This window comes from Saccopteryx leptura, chromosome 2 (genome assembly GCF_036850995.1).
Source record: "Saccopteryx leptura isolate mSacLep1 chromosome 2, mSacLep1_pri_phased_curated, whole genome shotgun sequence".
Lineage (NCBI taxonomy): Eukaryota > Metazoa > Chordata > Mammalia > Chiroptera > Emballonuridae > Saccopteryx > Saccopteryx leptura.
This window is the reverse complement of record NC_089504.1, coordinates 247,149,738-247,175,563: the sequence shown is the minus strand read 5'-3', so window position 1 is coordinate 247,175,563 and position 25,826 is coordinate 247,149,738. Positions and strand designations below refer to the sequence as shown.

General features: G+C 44.6%; 1 protein-coding gene across 1 annotated transcript; it reads left to right on the top strand.

Annotated features, from left to right (window-relative positions):
• Positions 1-177: 177 nt before the first annotated feature.
• On the top strand, positions 178-24,116 carry ZCCHC8 (zinc finger CCHC-type containing 8). The gene is made up of 14 exons (XM_066371036.1): positions 178-508; positions 1,852-1,894; positions 3,880-3,954; positions 5,683-5,788; positions 10,019-10,096; positions 13,794-13,897; positions 14,029-14,094; positions 14,668-14,728; positions 15,212-15,354; positions 16,186-16,328; positions 18,889-19,010; positions 20,942-21,028; positions 21,276-21,396; positions 22,783-24,116. Exons 1-14 carry the CDS (start codon positions 304-306, stop codon positions 23,502-23,504), a joined length of 2,076 nt encoding a protein of 691 aa, XP_066227133.1. The 5' UTR covers positions 178-303; the 3' UTR covers positions 23,505-24,116.
• The last annotated feature ends 1,710 nt before the right edge of the window (positions 24,117-25,826 follow it).

Here is a 25,826-nt window from a genome sequence, read left to right as displayed (position 1 = left end):
AGGACCAATCCCAGTATGCAATACAACAATGAGCGAAGTTCTTAAGAACTACATATCCCAGTATGCCACGCTCCCCAGCACTCTCGGAAGTGGGTATGGCGGCCGCCATGGCATCCTAGGGGTTGTAGTCTCTCAGGGCTGGCCCGCCCCTTGTGCTGCTTCCGCGGCCTACGTTCAAGAAGAAAACCCTCCAGGGTTGCTCAGCGCCCGAGAGAGAGGTGCCGCCCTATAACCTTCGCCCCCGACCCGGGTGGCCCGCTCCGCCTCTCCTCGATTTCCCCCCCCCCCCCCCCCCAGCCCAACATGGCGGCGAGCGTGGATTTTGGCGATTTAGAGCTGTTCGAGGCGTTTGACCCCCCAGAGGAGTCGCTCGCCAAGCCCGTTCACACGCGCTTCAAGGACAACGACGGTGACGGCGACGGGGAGGACGAGAACGGGGCTGGCGACACGGAGCTGCGGGAGCGGCTTCGGCAGTGCGAGGACACCATCGAGCAGCTCCGCTCCGAAAATATCCTTCCCGCCCGCTAGGCCGGGTGGCCCCGGCGGGAGCCGGGAGCCGGCTGCCTGGTGACGTGCCCAGGAGGGCATGGGCGGAAATTCCACTAGGGCCGGGGTTCGACGTCATGTTCTCTCGCCCCAGCGGCGGGCTGGGAATCGGGGGCTCGGGTTGCATAAGCCTCCCCGGAGGTCGGGGCGGGGGGTGGGGGTGGCCTCGCCGCTCCTGGGATCCGTGTCCCGGACTCGCTGCGCTCCCATTACTCATTCTGGGGCCGATGTGTTAGGGTCGTTTGCAGGCTGTTGCAACTGTTCGAGTGTAGTCTGTTGTGGGTTTTTTTGTTTGGTTTTTTTAGGCGTCATTATCCGATTTCATTATTTTGTAGCCCAGCTCAAGTTGCTGCAGCCCTTGACAGTTGTGTATGGATTTATTAGGAGATACCGGATACTTAGATTTTTGGCGTAGACTTTTTATATTTTATTTTAGTTTTTGGCTGGGCAGAAGCCAGTGGACCTTGGTTGTCGAGTTGGGAGCCTTGAGGATTCGAGGGATGCAAAAAAGAGACATGGTTCGTTGCTTGATTGGGATTAGGGGTTCATTTTAAAGTTTTTTTCCGCTTTGAAAATCGCTTCCTAGGGGAAGGTGCATGGCACAGCTTTAGGGAAAACGCACTAAACGTTTTCCATTTGGCTGTAGTTCCAGGTTGAGCAGTCTTTCTAGCAAGAGTGGTCAGTGTGTCTATTTACAGCCCTAGGGTGTTTTTGGTTTTGGGTTTTTTTTTTACTTTCTATATAGATAATTTTGGTTCGGGTAGTTTTCCTTTTAGAATTGGTAAAGACCCCTGAAAGCGATTGGTAAATTACCTTTGAAGGTTTCCAAGTCCGTTGTCTTTTTCATGATGCCTTTTTCCTCTATCTGTTGTTATGAAAAATTTCAAACTACAGAGGAGTTGAAAGTATGCTAGATTCTACAGTCGTTAACAGTTTGTTATTCTGCGTTTACTTGATCACATAGCGTGATGCTTTTTTGCCTTGGAAATTTTTCTTGAGTGTTTAACTTTTGACCGGGCACCGTTTGAATAACGTTTTTGGTCTCTTAGTGTGTTTTGAGCTACAGGACGGTATCTTATCTTCGTAATGTCTATGTTGGAAGGGATGCAAACTCTGTTTTAATATTTAGGTCCATAAATGCCTAGCCCTGCAACAAAACAGAAGCTCACAGTAAGTGTGTCATCTTCAAAACAGTTGTGTGTCTTTTACAGCATATAACGTTCAGACACCAAAAGTGATGGTAGTTGAATTTTATGATCTTCATGAATGTTTAATGAGGGCTTATACTCCTTAACACATAATAACATCAAGAACTTAAAAGAAAGTTGAACATTCTGACTCGACCAAGGTATGAAAATATTGAAATTACACAATAATTGTTCATTATTATATTTTGTCTTGATATTGATATGTAATTGCAATTTTTTTATAAAAAGGATATGTAGGATTTTTGTATCATTTTTATTTGTTCAGCCTACTCCGAAGAAATCAGAGTAATGATCCTTTATTTTTAACTTTTTTTTTTTAATCATTTTTTTAGAGATTTTATTTATTCATTTTAGAGAGAGGAGAGAGAGAGAGACAGAGAGAGAAGGGAGGGAGGAGCAGAAAACATCAACTCCCACATGTGCCTTGACCAGGGAAGCCCAGGGTTTCGAACCGGTGACCTCAGTGTTCCAGGTCGATGCTTTTACCCACTGCGCCAGTGGGGGTAAAAGTTGAATTCTCATAACTATGTACATTAAACTGATGTATCGGGTGAAAATATTTGTGAGACAATCCAGAAAATTTTGACTTAACATAACTTAATGGTTTCATCCTTACTTTGGAACCATCAAAAGTTTCTCTTTTTATCCAGTAAACCTTCTGTTTGTTTGTTTGTTACTTTGTATGAAATTTTTCAAAGAACGTGGGAAGAGTATAACCAAAACCCCTTTTTTTCAGTCCTTACAGTAATAATTAGTATTTCGCCATATTTTGTTCTAATCTCATACCCACGTTTCACCCCCAATAACTTAAAGTGTCTTTTAAAAAAACATACTTTGTCTGCATAACCACACCACCATTATCACACCTAGTAATTGTCATGATTTCCTTGATAACATCCCCAACCTCAGTACCTATTCAAATTTCCCCAGCTGAATGTCTTTATTCAAACTGGATTCCAACCAAAGACCATGCAATTACATGGGTTTATAAAACTGGATGGTTTTTTTAAAAACTGAAGTTGGCTCCAACAGAAACAAGCCTCTGAACCTGTTCATAGTTTAATTTTATTTCTCTTCTTGAGAACAGTTCCAGCTATAGACAATGTATTTCACAGGCTGTCCAGATAGAGGAGTGGGAGGCAGGTGAGGGGAGTCATCAGCGAGTCAGCTGGTCCAGGGTTACCCGAGGTTATATTGCAGGTTTCCAGTCTGCATCCCAGTTCCGTTTCTTTTATTATTTGAAAGTCAAATCCAGAACAGTATGCTTTTTATGTCTCTGCTTTAGAAGAACCTTGGATTTGAGATATTGAGTGTAATGTGCTCTGCCCTTCAGAAAGAACCTATCCATGTATCTATACAGTGTTTTATTTTTCTCATATAGGTCCAAGCCAGATCCACTGATTCCTTTAGCAATATACTCTCATAACCCGCTGGTTTATCCAAGCCCTCCCTCCCCTCCCCAGTGGGTAAAGAAACAATCATTAAATATTTTGGTTGAAAACTGAGAGGTTAACTAGTTTTTCATGTTTTGTGAGTTTTTTTAATGTTATATAAAGAATACCTCTAAAACCATTAAAGTAGGTAAAGTGGTGAAACAGATTTTTTTTTAAATTTTAGTGAGAGGTAGGGAGGCAGAGAGACAGACTCCCGCATGCACTGTAACCAGGATCCACCCCCAAGCCCACTAGGGAGTGATGCTCTACCTGTCTGGGGTGTTACTCTGATGCTCAGCAACTGAGCTCTAAGTTCTTAGCGTCTGAGGCAGAGGCCATGGAGCCATCCTTAACCTCCCGGGGCCAACTTGCTCAAACCAATCGAGCCATGGCTGCCAGAGGAGAAGAGGAGGTGGGTAGAGAAGCAGATGGTCATTTCTTCTATGTGCCCTGACCAGAAATTGAACCTGGGACATCCACATGCCGGGCGGATGCTCTCCTGCTGAGCCAGCCAACTAGGGCCTGAAACAGATTTTTCTTGAGAAAACTGGAGTTCTTGGTGTTTCTTGATTTTCCTTGTAAAATACTATATGATCCTTGGTACTCAAGAATTATATAGGTTTTCTGTTTATATGTACTTGCACAAGTTTTATTTTAACTCCTCTAAGAATATGTTTTAACTTCTCTTTTAGTGGAATATTGGTGGACGACACTAAGTTAGATGGACCTTTATTACAGATTCTCTTTATGAACAATGTTATTTCCAAGTAAGTCATTAATACCTGTGTTTATGAAACAATGTCTTCTGTAAGAATGCTGTTTTCATTTGTACTTATACCATCCTTATTCTTTTACTTAAATTTTACAGAACCCTGATGCAGAGCAAAGACATTATTAGTCATGTAAACTTGAATGTGAATCTGGTCTCTTACTTTCTACATAAGGGAACCTGGGCAGGTCACTGACTCTCTCTGCATACAGTTTCCTCACAGGAAAAAAAGGATGTTAAGAGTACCTCCTATCCTAAGCAGCTAAATGAGCACCTGTAAGAGCCCAATAAATAGCCTCTAATTAAAAAAAAAAAAACTAAACCTACCACACGACAATGTTAGCCATTTATCCCCCTACGTCAGGTTAACATTTTTCCTGTTGTCTGTCTTTAAAGCTTGCCCACGTGATATATTTTTTTAATATCCAAACGAGACCTTTGCAGAAAGCCTTCCAACTTGGGTCTCATATGTCAGGGCAGTCCTGCAGAGCTTGCTGGAGCATTCTGAAATGGTTTGAAGCTGTCCCTTCCTAAAGAATGGTTGTAGACGTTTTGGACAGTTGCCTGCCCCTCCCTGGTCACTTCATCACATTGTCTTAGGTGCTGAGCAAGGTGAAGAAGGAAGAGGGAACCAGATAGAGAGTGTTTGTTACCTGTGGGGCGGGGCCACTGCCTTCGTTGTCTCAGCAGGAGGGAAACCTGAGGCTCTGAGGGTGGGGATGCTGGGTGGTGAGTGTAGCACAACTGGGCTCCAGCCTAGTGGTCACCCTCAGAACCGGCACCGACTGGAGCTTACCTGGTGTTTCACCTGCAGAAATCTTAGAAGGTCAGGGCTGAAGAGGCTTGACAGCTCCTCAGGGCTGGGAAGAGGCAGGTGGCTGCCCAGTTGAGGCCTGTGGGCTGGGCTCCCTTGGCTCCTCCTGGAATGTTCAGTGAATTGTGGTTCTTGATCTGGAAAGCTTGAGAAAGTAGACCTCAGTAGTTTTTCTTGCTTTGCATTTTGGGTGGTTTTTTTTTTCCTCCAGTTTAACATTTATATAACATTTCCTTATATGTGCATGGAAGAGTCTCTGGGACGAGGATGTGGAAGAACCAAGTGCATTGGTTGTCTTTGTGTGGCAGAAATGGGCGGCCAGATGGGGCAGGAAGGAGGTTTTTCTTTACGTAACCCTTTTACTTCTTTGGGGTGTCAAACCACTTACTGTATTTCCCCATGTATAAGATGCAACTTAATTTTGGGGCCTGAAATTTGAAAGAAATATATTACATAAAGTTATTGAACTCAAGTTTTATTCATCATAAGATTCATACAACTTCTCATCAAGCACGAAAAAGCAAGAAATGCAAGTTTAAAAAATCTACAACCACTGTATAAGACACACCCAATTTTTAGACCCCAAATTTTTCAAAAAGGAGCGCGTCTTATACATGGGGAAATACAGTACATGGATTATGTATAAAAGTTAAATGCATACAATTCATAAGTAAAACCCATGTACTCTTAGTGCACACATTTGCCAACTGTTCTATGCCAAGCCCTGTATTAGGTTGTCATAATTGTTTTGTTAACTTGACAACAAAGGGTGGATAGATCCTGGAGTGTTACAGAGAGTCCATCATTTGATGAACCTGAAAAACAAAGAAACAAAAGTTACAGGAGACAAAATGAAAATGTATTAAGACCATAAATAACTCTTAGTTCTGACCCTTTTGTGCTCTTGTGCAGGCAATATCATCAAGAAATAGAGGAATTTGTATCAAATTTAGTAAAACGATTTGAAGAACAGCAGAAAAACGATGTGGAAAAGACTTCCTTTAATCTTTTGCCCCAGGTATTTCGAATTTTAAGAGACTTGAAGATTAGTAGGTGATGCTTCTCACTGCTAATTAGTAGGCCACAGGGGTCCTCTTGAATAGAAACCAGAGTGATGAAGATGGCTCCGCTCCCCTCCTTCAGCCGACTTCTTTCTCCGCAGTCCGCCCGGTGCAGCTGCAGAGGGTTCTGTTGGGTTGTGGCTCCTTTTCCCACTGGGGTCATAGACCTGGTTACATTCAAGTTTTTTATTTCCTAACTTGGACCCGTGGATTTGTATAGCAAATTAACTTTAGACAAAAAAAAAAAAAACAACAAAAAAATGTATTTCTGAGGTTTATAAAATATGGATTCTTTTTCTCTAAAACCAATACTTCATATGCTGCCCTGTTTTTTTCCCCTCTACGTGTTTAAAAAAAAAGTGCCCAAAGAAATCTGAGAAATTTCACTATGTGAAAATTAGAGCATGAATTTATGTTTAAAAAAATCAGTTATTGGCCTTGGCCAGTTGACTCAGTGTTAGAGCATGAGCCCAGTGTATGGAAGTCCCGGGTTCAATTCCTGGTCAGTGCACACTGGAGAAGTGCCCATCTGCTTCTCCTTCCTTCCCTCCCTTCTCTCTTCCCCTCCTGCAGCTATGGCTCAAGTGATTTGAGCACAGTTGGCCCTGGGCACTGAGGATGGCTCCATGGACTAGGCCTCAGGCACTAAAATAGCTCAGTTTACGAGCTGCGGCCCAGGCAGGCATAGCATCGCCTAGTAGGGTCTTGCCTGGTGAATCCTGGTCAGGGTGCATGTGGAAGTCTGTCTTTGCCTCCCTGCCTCTCACTTAATTTAAAAAAAAAAAAAAATCAAGCTTGACCAGGCAGTGGTGCAGGGGATAGAGCGTCAGGACTGAAGACCCAGGTTCGAGACCCCCGAGGTTGCCAGCTTGAGCGCAGGCTCATCTGGTTTGAGCAAGGCTCACCAGCTTGAGCCCAAGGTCGCTGGTTCGAGCAAGTAGTCACTCGGTCTGCTGTAGCCCCCTAGTCAAGGCACATATGAGAAAACAATGAACAACTAAGGTGTTGCAACGAAGAATTGATGCTTCTCATCTCTCTCCCTTCCTGTCTGTCTGTCCCTATCTGTCCCTCTGTCTGACTCTGTCACACAAAAAAAATCAATCATGTTTTCTGGGCTTTTTTAAAATTAGAAATTAAGGTAAGTAGAGTCTCTCAAGTAAGAGTCTTTAACTGTTTACCCTCTGAGGTTGGAGAAGAGTATTCTGATTAATTAAATTTTTTTAATCACCTTTAGTTTTCACCTATGGACAACTTTTTTTTTTTTTAATTTTTTACAGGTACAGAGAGAGAGTCAGAGGGATAGATAGGGACAGACAGACAGGAACAGAGAGAGATGAGACGCATCAATCATCAGTTTTTCGTGGCAACACCGTAGTTGTTCATTGATTGCTTTCTCATATGTGCCTTGACCACGGGCCTTCAGCAGACTGAGTAACCCCCCGCTCAAGCTAGTGACCTTGGGTCCAGTGAGCTTTTTTTTTTTTTTTTTTTTTTTTTTTTATTTTTCTGAAGCTGGAAACAGGGAGAGACAGTCAGACAGACTCCCGCATGTGCCGGACCGGGATCCACCCGGCACGCCCACCAGGGGGCGATGCTCTGCTCACCAGGGGGCGCTCTGCCCCTCTGGGGCGTCGCTCTGCCGCAACCAGAGCCACTCTAGCGCCTGGGGCAGAGGACAAGGAGCCATCCCCAGCGCCCGGGCCATCTTTGCTCCAATGGAGCCTTGGCTGCAGGAGGGGAAGAGAGAGACAGAGAGGAAGGAGGGGGTGGGGGGTGGAGAAGCAAATGTGTGCTTCTCCTATGTGCCCTGGCCGGGAATCGAACCCGGGTCCCCCGTACGCCAGGCCGCTGAGCCAACTGGCCAGGGCTCCAGTGAGCTTTTTGCTCAAGCCAAATGAACCTGCACTCAAGCTGGCAACCCTGGGGTCTCGAACTTGGGTCCTTCTGCATCCCAGTCCAATGCTCTATCTACTGCGCCACCGCCTGGTCAGGCCCTATGGACAATTTTTAAAGATTTAAGAAATGGAAAATACACTTGACAATAAAACCATACTAAGTGGTATTAAAGTTTTGATTCAAGAAACTCTTGAGGCCTGACCTGTGGTGGCGCAGTGGATAAAGCGTCGACCTGGAAATGCTGAGGTCGCCGGTTCGAAACCCTGGGCTTGCCTGGTCAAGGCATATATGGGAGTTGATGCTTCCAGCTCCTCCCCCCTTCTCTCTCTCTCTCTCTCTCTCTCTCTCTCTCTCTCTGTCTCTCCCTCTCCTCTCTAAAATGAATGAATAAATAAATAAATAAATAAAAAAGATTTCCAAAAAAAAAAAAAGGGAAACACTTGAGGCCTGACCTGTGGTGGTGCAGTGGATAAAGCGTCAACCTGGAAATGCTGAAGTCGCTGGTTCGAAACCCTGGGCTTGCCTGGTCAAGGCACATATGGGAGTTGATGCTTCCAGCTCCTCCCCCCTTCTCTCTCTCTGTCTCTCCTCTCTCTCTCTCTCTCTCTTTCTCTCTCTCTCTCTCTGTCTCTCCCTCTCCTCTCTAAAATGAATAAAAAAAAGAAAGAAAAGAAACACTTGAGAATTCTTTAGTGGCTTGAAGTTGGTGAAAGTTGTATTAGTATTGACCAGTAATGTAAAGTTATATTTTTTAATCTTTCTGGTTATCTGATTGCAAGATAAATTAAAATCTACCTTGGCAGTTTTAAATGTTGAAAATTCCATAGTTAATATTCATTAACACAGAAGTCATAGTGTTTGCTAATGCTTCAGAAGATGCTTTTTTATTTTTTTTATAGATTTTATTGATTTTTAGTGGTGGGGGGGACAGGAAGCATACAATTATAGTACCTCTCATATGTGCCTTGACTGGGCAAGCCCAGGGTTTTGAACTGGTGACCTCAGTATTTCAGGTCAATGCTCTATCTACTGAACTCTCACAGGTCAGGCAGAAGATGCCATTTTCTATATCTTTTTAAATTTTTAATTTCCTACTAATGAGAGTTTTTTCATAAGCATTCCTACATAGCTTGACTCACCTCACCCTAGTTATAACAATGAATTGATGTGGGTTTTTTTGTTGTTGTTGTTTTGGTTCTTTTGCATTTTTCCGAAGCTGGAAACGGGGAAGCAGTCAGACTCCCGCATGCGCCCGACCGGGATCCACCTGGCATGCCCACCAGGGGGCGGTGCTCTGCCCCTCTGGGGTGCCGCTCTGCTGCATCCATTTTTATTTATTTATTTATTTATTTATTTTATTTATTCATTTTAGAAAGGAGAGAGAGAGAGAGAGAGAGAAGGGGGGGAGGAGCAGGAAGCATCAACTCCCATATGTGCCTTGACCAGGCAAGCCCAGGGTTTTGAACCGGAGACCTCAGCATTTCCAGGTCGATGCTTTTATCCACTGCGCCACCACAGGTCAAGGCTCGCTCTGCTGCATCCAGAGCCATCCTAGCGCCTGAGGCAGAGGCCATGGAGCCATCCTCAGTGCCCGGGCCATCTTTGCTCCAATGGAGCCTCGGCTGCGGGAGGGGAAGAGAGAGACAGAGAGGAAGGAGAGGGGGATGAGTGGAGAAGCAGATAGGCGCCTCTCCTGTGTGCCCTGGCCGGGAATCGAACCCGGGACTTCTGCACACCAGGCCGACGCTCCACCACTGAGCCAACTGGCCAGGACCTGAATTGATGTTTTTATGTACCTTCATGGTATGTATTAGAAAACAAAGTATGTTCAAATTGCTAATATTTTAATTTAATTTAATTTAATTTTTTTTGTATTTTTCTGAAGCTGGAAACGGGGAGAGACAGTCAGACAGACTCCTGCATGTGCCCGACCGGGATCCACCCGGCACGCCCACCAGGGGCAATGCTCTGCCCCTCCGGGGCGTTGCTCTGCTGCGACCAGAGCCACTCTAGCGCCTGGGGCAGAGGCCAAGGAGCCATCCCCAGCACCCGGGCCATCTTTGCTCCAATGGAGCCTCGGCTGCGGGAGGGGAAGAGAGAGACAGAGAGGAAGGGGGGGGTAGAGAAGCAGATGGGCGCTTCTCCTGTGTGCCCTGGCCGGGAATCAAACCCGGGTCCCCTGCACGCCAGGCCGACGCTCTACCTCTGAGCCAACTGGCCAGGGCTAATATTTTAATTTTAAAGTTAAAAATTGATTATCCTTTGTAATCCTTGTTTCCCCTTTGTATTAGCCATCCAGTGTCATGCTGGAAGAGGACCAGAAAGGAGAAGAATCCTGTGCCGTTAAGAACAACAAGGAAGCTTTTAGTGTAAGTGTGGACGCTTCATCTTCGGCGTTCTGCACACGTATGTTTCCTATCCTGTGTCAGTTGGGCGACATTTAAATAATCACACATTCTTTTATTATATTTGTTACAAACAACAATGTAGACCTCAACCTCTAAATACTATAGTTTTCCTTTAAATAACTGTTTTTATTGTGACCTAGGCGCACATTAGGCATTGTCTGGAGGACTTTGTTTATGTCCTGACCAACCTCTTTGTGTTTCTTTTCAAGAGCTTGGAGGAAGGCACAGAAAGCACGCTTGTGGAACTTAGGAACGGTTGAAGCTGAGAGGGACAAATAGCTAATTTAACAGATGGCAGATAGGAAGTTTAAGATGTTGCCGTACTGAAATAGGTGAAAACTATATAGAAGAAGCTTGGCAGGTGGACCTGGAGTTTGTAGGCCTTTCAGGACCTGTGCAGAACTTAGCAGCGTCAGTGTGATGCAGTGGTGTGGTTTTGCAACTTACAGTTTTTTTAAAGATGATGTAATCCTGGATTCCGTTAAGGGAGGACCAGTTTTTATGTTTATTCAGTATTGTGCCCCACTGATTAGCCACCGTTTTCAAGACATGGGGCTGCTGGGATGAGGAAGAGTCCACACATCTTATTGAGAAGATTTACAAGGGGTGTCGTCACATCTCTGCAAATGTGAGAAGGGCTGTCGTTTACAAAGGTGTCATTTTAGATCACCCCTTCTAGTTCCAAGTGGCAGAACCAGGCCCAGTGATTGGATTGAGAACAAAGAGACACATTTCAGTACATCGTTTACTAAATGGGAATTTCTGTCAGGCAAGTAGTTTGTCTTGTTTTGTTTTGGGGTTTTTTTTGTGTTTTTTTTTCAGAGACAGAGAGAGGGATAGACAGGGACAGACAGACAGGAACGGAGAGATGAGAAGCATCAATCATTAGTTTTTCGTTGCGCATTGCCACACCTTAATTGTTCATTGATTGCTTTTTCATACGTGCCTTGACTGCGGGCCTTCAGCAGACCAAGTGACCCCTTGCTCGAGCCAGTGACCTTGGGCTCAAGCTGATGAGCCTTTGCTCAAGCCAGATGAGCCCGCACTCAACCTGGGTCTTCCGCATCCCAGTCCGATGCTCTGTCCACTGTGCCACTGCCTGGTCAGGCTGTCTCGTTTTTTAAAAAAGTGAATTCTGTGTTACTGCAGTCAGAGACTGAGATGTCATTTGGGCGCTTGAAAAGATCTCTGAATTTGAACTGCATCAGTTTTGATTTCCCTTCTAAACTGAGGTTCTGGAATTGAAAGTGGGGCCTGCCTGGCGACTGAATCTTGCTCATTTGTTAATTTTGTTCTTTAATAAATACTTATAAATATTTACTGAATGCCCCTATATATCACAGACTGGTCTTGGTTCCAGGGACATAGTAATGAAAAAGTAAAATAAAAACAGGCAAAGTCCCTGCCCTCGCTGAGTGACATTCTGCTGGGGGCAGGCAGTGGTCTGAAGAAAAAGAAAGCATGCTAAGGAGTTGGTCACTGAGGGTATTTGGTTTGTGCAGAGTATTTAGTGACAGCTCTCTGAGACAAGGCCTGAGTAATGGAGGGAGGGAGCCCAGTGGCTGCTGTGCGAAGGGGCGGGGTGGAGGAGTGGGCGCCCTGAGGCAGAAGCAGCCCACATTGTCCGCTTGCTCGCTGGTAAGGATGCTATTACTCATTCTTTTTGCAGATAAGGAAACAGGCAGGGTAACTAAGTGACCTGCTGGAGGTCCCTTAGCTAATAAGCAGTGAAGCCAGGGTTCGGATCCCTGCCTCTGAGTCCCCAGCGGTGATCTGAATCCTGCCATCGCCTTACAGATCGTAGTAAGGACTTTGGATTTTGCTCCAAGTGAGATGAGAAGCCATGAGAGGGTTTTAAATTGAAATGTGACGTGGTGTAACTTGAATTTTTGAAAGAAGTGGCTCTCTGTGAAGGAGTCTGCAGTGGCCTGCATGTGGAAGCCGGAAGCCAGTCAGGAAGTGGTTCTGCCCATCTCAGGCGGGGGAAGTGACTTCGTCAGCGGAGATGGTGGTGGCAATAGGACGTGGTCTCTAACCTGCATATACAGTACTTCGGAAGTGGAACTGGTCAGATATGTTGAGGAACTGAGTGTAGACTATGAGAATGCAAGCAGAATGAGTTCGGTGCTTGTCTGGCGCCACTGGGAGACCATCACTGCCTTTCTGGGATGGGAGAGACCCGAAGCAGGAGCAGGTGCAGAGGGACAGGAGGCCGGTGCAGTCTTAAATAGCACGTCTGGGAAAGCTGTCAGGTTGGCACTTGCATAAACAAGACGAGTTCGGGAGCTGTCAGAACCAGACCTTGGGGTTGTCAGCATCTAAGTTATGTTTCATACTGTGGGCATGCAATCTCCTGGAGAGTGAACATGGAGAGGTAGCTCTGCAGAACATGGAGATGGGGAGCATCGCGCAAAGAAGACTGGGAAGGATTAGTTCACAAGGTGGGAAGAAGGCCAGGGGAGGAAGATGTTCTAGAAAGAAGTGGTGTCAATTGTTATTGATAGGTTGAGACGAACACAGAACTGGCTGCCAGATTAGCTGCGTGGGGGTCACGGGGGAGCTCCATTGTCAGACAGCTTGGTGCATAATGTTAGGAACAAAAACAAGCCTTTCTGGTCACATTTGAGAAATATCAGTGTCATTTTAATTTTTTTTTTAATTGGGAGAGGGAAAAGAAAGAAAAGAAAAGAAAAAGACAAAGAAAAGGCGAGGGGACTGTTCTAAATTAAAGGGTACTAAAAGACTTAATGTTAACGTGTATGTGCAACATGTGAACCTTAATCAGGTCCTAGCTTGGGAGAGGGGAAGCACTACGAGGCCTTCCGGGTACAGCTGGGGGAAATAGAATATAGATCGGAGATGGGTGATATTATGGAGTTAATGATTTCCTTGTGTGACAATGGTATTGTGGTTTGTAGAAGAATGTTGTTATTCTTAGAAGGATCGTACTAATGTACTTTGGGGCAAAGCACCATAAAAATCAAAAGCTAGAAACCAGTTAGGAAGTTATTGGGTTCATCTCAGGCAAGAGAAGAAAATGGCTGAGTCTGTGATGGTAGTGGTGGTGACTTACTTTGTTTAAATGGCTCAGTAAAGTAAGTGTGCCTAAAAAATAAAATAACTAAAAGGTAAGTGTGAGAGACCTTGCACATACAAAAATGTCCATTGACAGTTGTTAAAACTAGATGGGGAGAGCACATGGGTGTTCCTTATAAAATGTCTTTGACTCTTTTGTGTGAAATTTAAAAAAAAAACATTGGAGGGAAGAGAAAAGACTGGGAGGAAAGGAAATGAGGTCAGTAAATATAGATAATTCCTCTGAGAGTCTTGCTGCAAGGGAAGCAAGGAAGTAGGGAACTAACTGGAGGAATAGGTTGAGAGTCGCTGGCAGTTTTTGTTTTTTAAGTCTGGAGAGGATGCAGCTAATAGTAATGATCCAAAGAGAGGAAAAACTCAGTGACTGAAGCAACACAGGGAAGGTTACAGATTTAGCTTTCACGTGGACTTCAAAATCTGGCTTCTTTAAACTAGGGAATTGGTTGTTTCTAAGTGTTGCATCTGAAATAAATTGTTAAAACAATTCATCGTAGTCTTACATGACTTACTGTCTTTTCTTTTCCTACTTCAATAGCAATATTTTTTGACTTGTTTTCTGCAGGTTATAGGAAGTGTCCTGTATTTTACTAATTTTTGCCTCGATAAGTTGGGGCAACCGCTACTAAATGAAAACCCTCAGCTTACCGAAGGATGGGAAATCCCCAAGTATCCTACATAGAGTGAATGAAGATCTTTTATGCGTCTTGCCATTCAGTTCACCTTGTAAAAAAAAAAAAAAAAAAAAATACCAAATTTTGCAGACCATGATAACTGTTCCTTAATAAAACTCACTAAAGGTACCAGCAAGTCTTCAGCCACATTGTTTCTCTAGAAGGGCAAGAAATACAAGTAAAGGCAAAAAGGTTTGTGTGGGGAGCTGTTTTTATTCTCTTCTTCTTTTTTTTTTTTTTTTTTTTTAACCAAATCATAAACTTTTAGGTTGAAAAGTTAATATTATTTATTCCTGGCTTACTAGAAATAAATAGCAGGTTAAGCTGTTATTTTAATATATTGACCTGTATTAAAACGGTTAGATTGATCATGTTTACCAGAATTCACTGGTTTGTGCCTCCTGTGTCTGGGTGGGTGGAAAGGTTTAACCATTGCTGTCGATGTGATTGCTGTCTGAAAACGATCAGCCCCTTCCTGTGCTGCCCAAAGAAAATCTGATCTGTTTGCCTCGTTCTTCTGGGACTAACCACTGACAAAACTCGGAGGTGACAGATCAGGCGGGAACGTGGGGTTCTTGGTTAAAAGATCTGTTGGTTTAAATCACTACTTACGGGGGGTGAAAGTGTACCCGCTGCAGTTCTTAGTAATCTGGTCTACGTGCTTTCTGTTCTCTGATACACTTGCTGTCTCCTCTGGGATTGTACTGATTTGATTTTATCTTTTCATTTACATTGTGAAAATCTTTGTTTTTTGTGACCAAATAGGCCAAAGCCTCACTGTTTCAATTGTGGTTCTGAAGACCATCAAATGAAAGATTGCTCAATGGTAAATGTTTCTCCTATAAAAAAATATCTTTGAACCAGAGCTTGTTAGTGTTGTCAACGTATTTATGGCGTTGTGTGTGTGTGATATGAAGGAACTTTGTGTATTAATTTCTTGTCCTGGAATTTGAAATCTTTTCAAATTTGTACTTATATTTGAAAGCAATCGATTTTTTTAAAAAATTTAGTATAGTGCTCTGTATTTGAGATCAGTGCAACATTATGGGAATTAATTTGTAGACACATTCTAAAAACTTGATTTATGTTATGGTAATACTGAGGGAGAAAAATTAAAGTGATTGTTTCTCTTTCTTGCTTATTTTTCTAAAATAGTCACTGTCTTTGTGCTTGTTTCATACACATTAAAACTGAAATAATCCGTTTGCTTGACCTAACCGTGCTTGCTCGACAGTGCTCGTATTTATTTAATCTCTGAACTATTTCTAAAGTGCCTGACAACATTCTTTTCAAACGTGCTACGATTTAGCCCCGGAACGCCGCTCGAATAAGTGAGAAGAGGAAAGCATACCTGGAGGCCTGTGGGGAGACGAACAACCAGAACTTTCAGCAGCGCTACCATGCAGACGAAGTCGAAGAGAGGTTCGGGCGGTTCAAGCCGGGAGTTATTAGGTACCTCTTGTCAGTTTACTGTACAGTGTCACTTCTGTTTCCCCAGTGTTTGAACCAGTCTGTGTATTTAGGGTAATTAGCATTATCAGTATATAAGTTTTCTCTAGCAAGGCTCTAGATAATACACATCAATTCATTTGAAAATGTTCATTGAGCCTGACCGGGTGGTGGCGCAGTGGATAGAGCATCGGACTGGGATGCGGAGGACCCAGGTTCAAGACCCCGAGGTCGCCAGCTTGAGCGCGGGCTTATCTGGTTTGAGCAAGGCTCACCAGCTTGAGACCAAGGTTGCTGGCTCAAGCAAGGGGTTACTCAGTCTGTTGTAGCCCCCCCCCCTCCCCCGTCAAGGCACATATGAAAAAGTAATCAATGAACAACTAAGGCGTCTCGCAACGAAGAATTGATGCTTCTCATCTTTCTCCCTTCCTATCTGTCTGTCCCTTTCTCTGACTCTTTGTTCAATTTCTTTTTTTTATTTAAGATTTTATTTATTCATTATAGAGAGGGGAGAGAGAGAGAGAGAGAGAGAAGGGAGGGAGGAGCAGGAAGCATCAACTCCCATATGTGCCTTGACCAGGCAAGCCCAGGGTTTTGAACCGGCAACCTCAGGGTTTCCAGGTTGACGCTTTATCCACTGCGCCACCACAGGTCAGGCCCCTTTCTCTGACTCTTCGGGAAAAAAAATGTTCATTGATATTTTAACTATGTGTTTGATAGGCACCATGCCAAACACTGTACAATGGAAAGAGTCAGTTTTAAAGCATTGGAATAGTGTGTGTTTTCATCCAAAAAGAAGTACAATGTTTTTTTCCCTCTTTTATTTTTACTTAGTGAGGAACTTCAGGACGCACTAGGTGTGACGGACAAGAGCCTTCCACCATTTATCTATCGCATGCGCCAGCTGGGGTACCCCCCAGGATGGCTCAAAGAGGCCGAACTGGAGAACTCGGGGCTTGCGCTCTATGATGGGAAAGGTAATGTTAGGTTAAATAAGTCAGCTTAAGTGTTACGTGTTTTTTTTCTCCATGAAAGTATCACAGTAAAATGTGGTAGGAATGGCTAGTTTGTTTAGAATGTGCTGAGTTAACTAAAAATAGATCATGATGGCATTTTCTTTGTTTTGCAATGATGGAACTAGAACTTCACTGAGAGTGATCAGATGGCTACCTGAACCTGCCCAGTGACTACCTAGGCCAGAGGACCAGCTCTTCAGCTAGTGCCCCTAGTTCTTTCCTTTCTCATTAATGGTAACAAATACACTCGGCAGTACCAGGAGACCTCTAAACATTAGAATACACACACCCTCTTATAATCTAGAATTCCTCTCAGGTATCTGCTCTAGAAAAATATTCACACATGTGCATAGGGAATGTTTGTGCGTGTGTTTGCACTGAATATGATATTGAAAAATTTAAAAGAACATGAAGGCCCTAAAGGAAGAAGGCTCAATAAACCATGGTGGGTCTACGCTGTGGAATCCCTAGAATATCTAGAGTGGAATGAATATGTCTGAGCTAACATGGCAAAATCTTTGTAATCCCAGGTATAGAACAAGTGTCTGTGTCGCTTGCATACTGTGATGCCATTGATCTCAAACTTTTTTTTTCTTAAGTGAGAAATGAGGAGGAGAGAGACAGACTCCCACATGCACCCCAACCAGGACCCATGTGGCAAGCCCCCTGGAGGGCAATGTTCTGGTAGCTCTGTTGCTCGGCAACTGAGCTATTTTAGTGCCTGAGGTGAAACCATGGAGCCATCCTCAGCACCCAGGGCCAACTTGCTCAAACCATTCTAGCCATGGCTGTGGGTGGGAAAGAGACGAGAGAGACAAGGAGAGAGAAAGAAGGTGAGGGAGAAGGGTGGAGAAGCAGATGGTCTCTTCTCCTGTGTGCCCTGACCAGTAATCAAACTGGGACTTCCACATACCGAGCCAACATTCTACCACCGAGCCAACCAGCCAGGGCAATCTCAAAATTTTTAAAAAAACAAATCTACATGGATGAAACGGTGCCCTATGTTTTCTGTGAGGACTTGTTTATGTAAAATATTTTTACAAGATCTTGACCGAGAACTATCTAGATTTAGGGTTTAGACTCACAGAAGCCTTTCCTGACCTCCCCATTCGCCCACCTTTGTCACTGTCCTTCCAGTCTTTGTCACTGTGCCCAGTTTTCTTCATACCCTATCACAATTTATATTTATTTCTGTTTTACTTGAGTATTATCTATTTTCCCAACTGCATTGTAAGGTTTGTCATGGCTAAAACCATATTCATTTTATGCAGCATATTTCTACCATGTAGCACAGTGCCTGGCCTATAGCAGTGCCTGTAAATATATATAAATCTTTTTTTTATGAAATAAAAATCTCTGAACCAATACACAGCAAACATAACAATGTTTATCCATAACTGAGATAGGAAAAAGGATGGGGCTAAATCAATGAACAACTAAGGAACCGCAATGAAGAATTGATGTTTCTCATCTCTGTCCCTTCCTGTCTGTCTGTCCCTATCTGTCCCTCTCTCTGACTCTCTCTGTCTCTGCCACAAAAAAATAAAATAGCAATACTGCTAAAAAAAAAAGAAAGAAAGAAAGAAAAAAGGATGGGGCTAAAGATTTTAGTTTTATATCGAATGCTCTAAATTTTTTAAAAAATTAAAACGTTTTGCCCTGGCTGGATGGCTTGGTGAGAGCATCGTCCCAAAGCACAGAGGTTGCCAGTTCGATCCCCGGTCAGGACACATACAGGAGCAGATTGATTTTCCTGTCTTTCTCTTTCTCCTTCCTTCCCTCCCTCTCCCCTTCTCTCACTAAAATCAACATATAAAAATTAAACAAAAAGGCCCTGGCCGGTTGGCTCAGTGGTAGAGCGTCGGCCTGGCGTGCAGGGACCCGGGTTCGATTCCCGGCCAGGGCACATAGGAGAAGCACCCATTTGCTTCTCCACCCCCCCCCTTCCTCTCTGTCTCTATCTTCCCCTCCCGCAGCCAAGGCTCCATTGGAGCAAAGATGGCCGGGTGCTGGGGATGGCTCCTTGGCCTCTGCCCCAGGCGCTAGAGTGGCTCTGGTCGCGTTAGAGCGGCGCCCTGGAGGGGCAGAGCATCGCCCCCTGGTGGGCAGAGTATCGCCCCTGGTGGGCGTGCCGGGTGGATCCCCGTCGGGTGCATGCGGGAGTCTGTCTGACTGTCTCTCCCCGTTTCTAGCTTCAGAAAAATACAAAAAAAAAAAAGAAGAAAGGAAAAAAAAAAAATTAAACAAAAAGAATATTAGGCAGATCATAGGATCATTGTGAAATGGACTTTTAAGTAACCTATGGAAGATTTTCCAAAATGTTAAATATTTTATGAAAGTATTATGTCCAAATTGTTTAACAGTTCTGGGCTAATGATTCAGACATGCTGTAGTTAAAGCCATTCTCAACGTAATGCCCTTGCCGTGAATATGAGCACTTCCCAAGGTCTACTTTTTGTCTGGAGAATGATTTTTGTTGGCATCTAGCAATATTAACCCTTTTGATGGTCTGTAATAATAGACGGTGCTGATGGGGAAACAGAAGCTGGAGAAATACAGCAGAATCAAAACATCACTTACGACCTCTCGAAATTGGTAAACTATCCAGGTTTTAATATATCTACTCCCAGAGGAATTCCAGACGTAAGTATATTGTTTTTTATTCTTCTGAGAGATGTACAGATTGTTCAAAATGTTAGCTTGTGTAGCAGTTACTGTTACATGAAGAAGTAAATGTGTTAATCAGTTGTTAGTCTGTTTAATTTCCTTTATGACTAGAATGTTAAGTGAAATCTTATATTCATTAAAAAATAAAACCTTACCATAGGTTTGTAATTTATGCCTAAGAAAAGGAACTAAACTAGAGTGGTTAGATTCTGTAAATCTCAAGTTATTCTAAAACTTAAAAGATTTTTTTAAATGTGAGATGATTCTGAGACAGTATTATGAGTTTTGCAGAATTACTTGGGCAGTGAATTTCTGCCTTTGATAAATCTAAGTATATTATTATTCTTTTTTGTTGTCTTTCTTTCCTTTTTTCCCCCCTTAAAATCAAATCTCTCATCCTATATGAGTGAGAATAGTTTCTACACTTACTTTTTCCCATTTTATCTTAGGTTTCAAAGTTCAACAATTAATATTGTTATGGTGATGGTAGCAGTGGTATTTTTTTTTTATAATTTTATTTAGACAATTAATTTTAACGGGGTGACATTGGTCAACTAGAGCAGTGGTCCCCAGCCCCCGGGCCACGGACCAATACCAGTCTGTGGGCCATTTGGTACCAGTCCGCAGAGAAAGAATAAATAACTTACATTATTTCCATTTTATTTATATTTAAGTCTGAACAATGTTTTATTTTTAAAAAATAACCAGATTCCCTCTGTTACATCCGTCTAAGACTCACTCTTGATGCTTGTCTTGGTCACGTGATATATTTACCCGTCCCACCCTAAAGGCCGGTCCGTGAAAATATTTTCTGACATTAAACCGGTCCGTGGCCCAAAAAAGGTTGGGGACCACTGAACTAGAGTACACAGATTTAGAGAAGACATCTCCAGATCATTTTGACATTCGATTATGTTGTATACCCATCACCCAAAGCCAAATTGTCGTCCCTCACCTTTTGTTTCTCTTTATGCCCCTCCCCTTCCCCACCCCCTCCTTCTCCTCCCTTCCCCCCCCTGGTAACCAAGCAGTGGTATTTTAATTTTAAAAAGTGCATAGGCCCCCCCCTAGCTGGGTGGCTTCAGCGGATAAAAGCGTCATCCTGATGCACTGAGGCCGCAGGTTCTATCCCTGGTCAGGGCACCTACTTGAAGCAATTAAATGAGTGCACAACTGAGCCAACTCTGTGGAATAGCAAGTTGATGCTTCTCTCTCTCTCAAATCAATGGTTTTTGTTTTTTTTTTTTAATTTAATACATGGGTTATATTAAGGGCTAAATTGCATGGCTCAAGCTATCAGTGCCTCTGGAAGTAGATACAAGACCCAGCCCACAGCAGAATCCCCTTGAGGTGCTTGTAGGAAATGCACATTCTTGAGGTCCCTCCCTACACGTAACTGATGTTGGTCCCTGGAATGCATGGGCTTAACAAGAGCCCAGAGCAGTTCCTAGTAGCAGTCACTGGTGAGTGTGCTCTTGGTGATGAGAGAGAAGCACTGAGGCTAAAGAGAAGTTCTCAGTTTGGAGGAGAGAACAGAAGGTAGACTACTCAGCATGGGGAAACACGTCAGGAGAAACAAGCAGTGAGGGGTTGGAGAGGGGCGAGCCAGCCAGGCCCGCCCCAAGTCCCTGTCACACTGCCTGTGACTTCTTTGCGCTGGAAGCAGGACATTTTGAGGCCAAGTGGTTCTGTCAGGTAATCTTCTAGTATTCAGTCCTAATTGTTCTGTAGGCAGAGTTGAGGTGTTTCCCCTTCAGAGTGCCATTATTTTCAGTAATTCCCCAAAAAAGGGAAAGTCCCATATGAAGTGGGAGTGTAATTGGAGGCCTCCCCTTTCCCTCTGAGTAGAATCTCAGAGCGTGACGCGTCCAGGCACACGCTCACTTTCCCTCTCTTCTGGCTGTCAGGAGTGGAGGGTGTTCGGCTCCATTCCGATGCAGGCCTGTCAGCAGAGGGACGTGTTCGCCAGTTACCTCACTTCGAACTTCCAAACGGTAAAGAGACTTCTGTGCCCCCTAGAAACACGTGGCGTGTGTCTGCGGGGCTTTGTAGTGCATTGACGTCCTCCTGTCTGTCTCGCTTTGTTTTGTGTAAGAACTCGCGCACGTTTCTGACGAATTAAAAGCCAACGGGGGCAGCCACTCCTTAGACAAGCTCCAGCTTAGGCTGCATCCTGTTTAAGTGACAGGGTGGTGTTCCTGCTGCTGTCCGCGGTCTCACTGTACTGTGTTCCTCTGTCAGCCGAGCCAGCCGAGCATGAGGTCCAGCCCCAAGAGGTCTTCATCCCAGACCAGCCCCGACAGCCCGAAGAGGCAGAAGACGGGCAGCACAGCTGCACCTGCCGACATGGAGCTCGACTCGGGTAGGTTTCAGCTTGTGTCCCCCCCTCACCGCCAAGTTAGAAGTGGGGAAGCCAACAGACAGACTCCAGCATGCCCACCAGGGGGCTATGCTCTGCCCATCTGGGACGTTGCTCTGTTGCAACTGGAGCCATTCTAGCACCTGAAGAGGAGGCATGGAGCTGTCCGTCCTCAGCGCCCGGGCCAACTTTGCTCCAATGGAGCCTTGGCTACAGGAGGGGTAAAGAGAGATAGAGAGAAAGGAGAGAGGGAAGGGTGGAGAAGCAGATGGGCGCTTCTCCTGTATGCCCTCAGGGAATCGAACCCGGGACTCCACATGCCGGGCGGATGCTCTACCACTGAGCCAACCGGCCAGGGCTTATGTTTTGATTTCATTGAGAAGGTAGGACAGATTTGTATGCTCCTGAGTTCCCTTAGAAGAGGAAGCTCTTCAGGGGCACCAACTCAATGTAAATCTTATCTTTTATCCTTGGAAAGTGAAGCATCAGCACTGTTATCGACCAGAGCTGGTTGGAAAACGAAGCATGGTGTGAGGCTTAAGCGGCCGGTGGGTTGGACTCCTGAGTTAGGCAGACCTGGGCTCTCTAGTCACCTTGGCCTGTCAGTCCTGGGTCTGGACTGTCCCCTGAGTGGGGCAGCGCTCGGAGACAAGCGGTGGGAGTTGTCCCCTTTTGACTGCTCAGTCCATGAGGAAAAGGGGCAGAGCCACACCGAGCTCCCCTAGTTTTTCTTCCCAGCTGTTAATTCAGTAAGCTGCTCCCACCCCCCAGGAAGGGGACTGCAGGGAGAATTTGTCCCCCTGGAAACCTGAGATGAAACGAAGGCCTTGCCCTTCAACTTCCCTGCTTTTTGTCTGACCTCTAGGCTGAATCATAGGGCCTGTGGTCAAGCAGGACATGATGGTCCTTGTCAGCAGCTCTCTGGTGTGTCAGGACAGCTGTGCACCTTTTGTAGCCCCCCCACCCCCCCCAGTACCGACCACTGGGCCTTGGGGTTTCTCTCTGGTTCTACTGATGAGTAGTTTAGATTTGCCCCCAGAAGCCTCTGGAATGGATCGGAACTTCTAGATGAAATCCAAGGCCACTCTGAATCTGAGATTGAATCTTTCCTCCTTGTGCTGTTTCAGTCCCAGATTATGTCCACCTGCTGGGCTCTGGGGAGCCTGCGGCTATTCCGCAGGGAAGTTACGGGGCAGTGTTAAGATAAATGTGTCCGCCCCCCCTGGGTGGGTGGCTGGGGCAGAACCTCTTCCTGAGCACAGAGGTTGTGTAATCCAGTTTCCCCCTCAGGGCAGTTACTTTTGGCCACTGAGTCTCTTGAGTGCCCGAGTTCAAGGAATACATATGGTAAAGCCAAGTGCTGTGACAGCTTAAATTGTCTTGTTTCAGATGCGGATGGCCTACACGAGTCCCCAGGCAGGGATGCTGCTCAGTTCCAGCCGCCACTGCCCCCCGGCCCCCCACTCCCCAGGAGCACAGGGGACTTGCCACAGGCCCGGACAGCGCCTGCCCCCATGGACGAGGACACGCTGACTCTGGAGGAACTGGAAGAGCAGCAGAGGCGGATCTGGGCGGCCCTCGAGCAGGCCGAGAGTGTCAACAGCGACTCTGACATTCCTGTCGACACACCTTTAACTGGAAACTCAGTTGCCTCTTCGCCTTGTCCGAACGAGCTAGAACTCGCTGTCCCAGAGGGACAGCCAGCTGAAAAGCAGGTGCCCGAGGAGCCCGAGGAACCGGACATGTGTACAGAGAATTCAGAAGTGGAACATTCCTCGAGTCCAGATTCTGACCCAACGTTGCTTTGTCCAATGGACAAGGAAGAGGCTGCCCAGGTCGACTCCCAAGGCGCCCTTCTCGGTAATGGCGGCGTTGACTCACACTGTGACGTTAGCAATGGAGGCGGCCAGGAGACCCTCCACGTGGACACCAGCCCTTCAGCAGCCACTAAACTCCATAGTCCTATCCCCGACATGAGCAAGTTCGCAACTGGGATAACGCCATTTGAGTTTGAGAATATGGCGGAGTCTACTGGAATGTACCTCAGGATAAGAAGCTTGTTAAAGAACTCGCCCCGGAACCAGCAGAAGAACAAGAAGGGTTCTGAATGACTGCTCGACATCACTCCAAGACCTGTTGAATTAGTCTATATCTTTGTACTCTGGTCACTGCTAAGTGGACAGATAAAAACTGTCTTCCTCTTTGTCCCTCCCATGTTTAAAAATCTATCAAAGGCTTATTTGTGGCCTCAAGTCGGGCCTGTTTTAATGAATGGAAGGATCAGGCTTGCTGGTTTACTCTTATTTTATTCTCACTGATAAAAACTCATGTAAGTATGAGCTGGCTTAGAGATAGTTTGTTAAGGTTTTATACTCTTTTTGGATTGTGTGTGTCCGTCAAGAGTGGTGGTTTTTATCTGTCTTTTGTACCTCGTTTTCCCTTTCTACATTTTTGCTAATTATCCTGTATATAAGTTTAATATATCACTTTTTAAAAGAAAAACCTCTAACGATTTAAATGCATATTTCAACTTCGACAACCAAATGAGACCAATCAGGGATGAGCAGCTTTATCCCGTTCGGGGTATTTTTGTAAGTGATTTACAGACATCAATTTTAATAACCCTTTTACTTTTTTTGTAACTTCATTCTTCATATAAGCTTGCAATACAGGTATGTTCCTCTTTGTGTACAAAGGTTTAATAAATTAGTTTTCACATGTAATCTAAGACTTTGAATACAAAAAAAGTGATTCAGTTAAGTTAGTATGTAAAAAACCCTGTAAGTTTGGAAGTAAGTTATGTGATTGCAAAAAATCAGTGGAAATATAAAAGGGGGGGAAAGCAAAGGAAATGTAAAAAACTGCTAATTTGGATGTTTTCAGTGGATTTCAGCCTTAAATTTAGAAGCAGCGGAATCTTAATCATTTTGAAAGCAGTGAATGGAGGGCAGCTAGCCTTTGTACAGAATTCTTCTAGACTTAGGCCCCAAGATAATTAATATTTGAAAGTAGACATTAAAAGTTGCTTTTGCCTGACTGGGCAGTGGCGCAGTAGATAGAGCGTCAGACTGGGATGTGGAGGATCCAGGTTCGAGACCCCGAGGTCACCAGCTTGAGCGCTGGCTCATCTGGTTTGAGCAAGGCTCACCAGCTTGGACCCAAGGTCGCTGGATCGAGCAAGGGGTCACTCGGTCTGCTGAAGGCCCACGGTCGGGGCACATGCGAGAAAGCAATCAATGAACAACTAAGATGCTGCAATGAGGAATTGATGCTTCTCATCTCTCTCTCCCTTCCTGTCTGTCCCTCTCTCTGACTCTATCTCTGTCACAAAATAAATAAATTTTAAAAAGTTGCTTTTAATTGTCAGATCTAGAAGAGGCCTGAAACTGTTGTCATGTTGTCTCTAATGTGGAATGCTATATTACATCTTCATAGTTTTAGTTCATGACATTCAACTTTTAGGTGATTTTAACTATTAGTCTCAGGTAGTAAACGGTGAGGCAAAAGTAGGTTAACAGTTGCTTGTATAGCAAAAAAATACAATATTTAATAAATAAGAATGCAAAAGTAAACGTACTCACAACAGTGAACCTACTTTTGCCCCACCCTGTGGCACCTCTCTCTTAGGCCAGCAGAGGGAGCACATCACAACCATTCTGGGTTTCATCTTTGTTTTGAGACTGTTAAGTAATCAAATTTACTGTTACAGCCTGACCTGTAGTGGCGCAGTGGATAAAGCATTGACCTGGAACACTGAGGTCGCTGGTTCAAAACCCTGGGCTTGCCTGGTCAAGGCACATATGGGAGTTGATTCTTCCTGCTCCTCCCTTCTCTCTCTCTCTCTCTCTCTTTTTCTCCTCTCTAAAATGAATAAATAAATAAAGTCTTTAAAAAAAGGGTGTAAGCCTGACCAGGTGGTGGCGCAGTGGATAGAGCGTCAGACTGGGATGCGGAAGGACCCAGGTTCGAGACCCCGAGGTTGCCAGCTTGAGCGCGGGCTCATCTGGCTTGAGCAAAGAGCTCACCAGCTTGGACCCAAGGTCGCTGGCTCCAGCAAGGGGTTACTCGGTCTGCTGAAAGCCCACGGTCAAGGCACATGTGAGAAAGCAGTCAATGAACAACTAAGAAGTTGCAACGCGCAACAAGAAACTGATGATTGATGCTTCTCATCTCTCTCTCCGTTCCTGTCTGTCTGTCCCTGTCTATCTCTGCCTCTGTAAAAAAAAAAAAGATTTAAGAAATCTAACTTCAAAAAAAAATTAAAAAAAAAATTTACTGTTACAAAGGGAAATTATATGAAAGAAGGAAGTTTCTTTCCAAGACCCTCACAGAACATGCTAGAAATTGAATAAAATGTTAAAGACTTTTGGCTTTTTTCTCTTGAGTTGAAGTACAGAGTAAAAGTAATGTCTCTTGTTATTTTCGCATTTCTA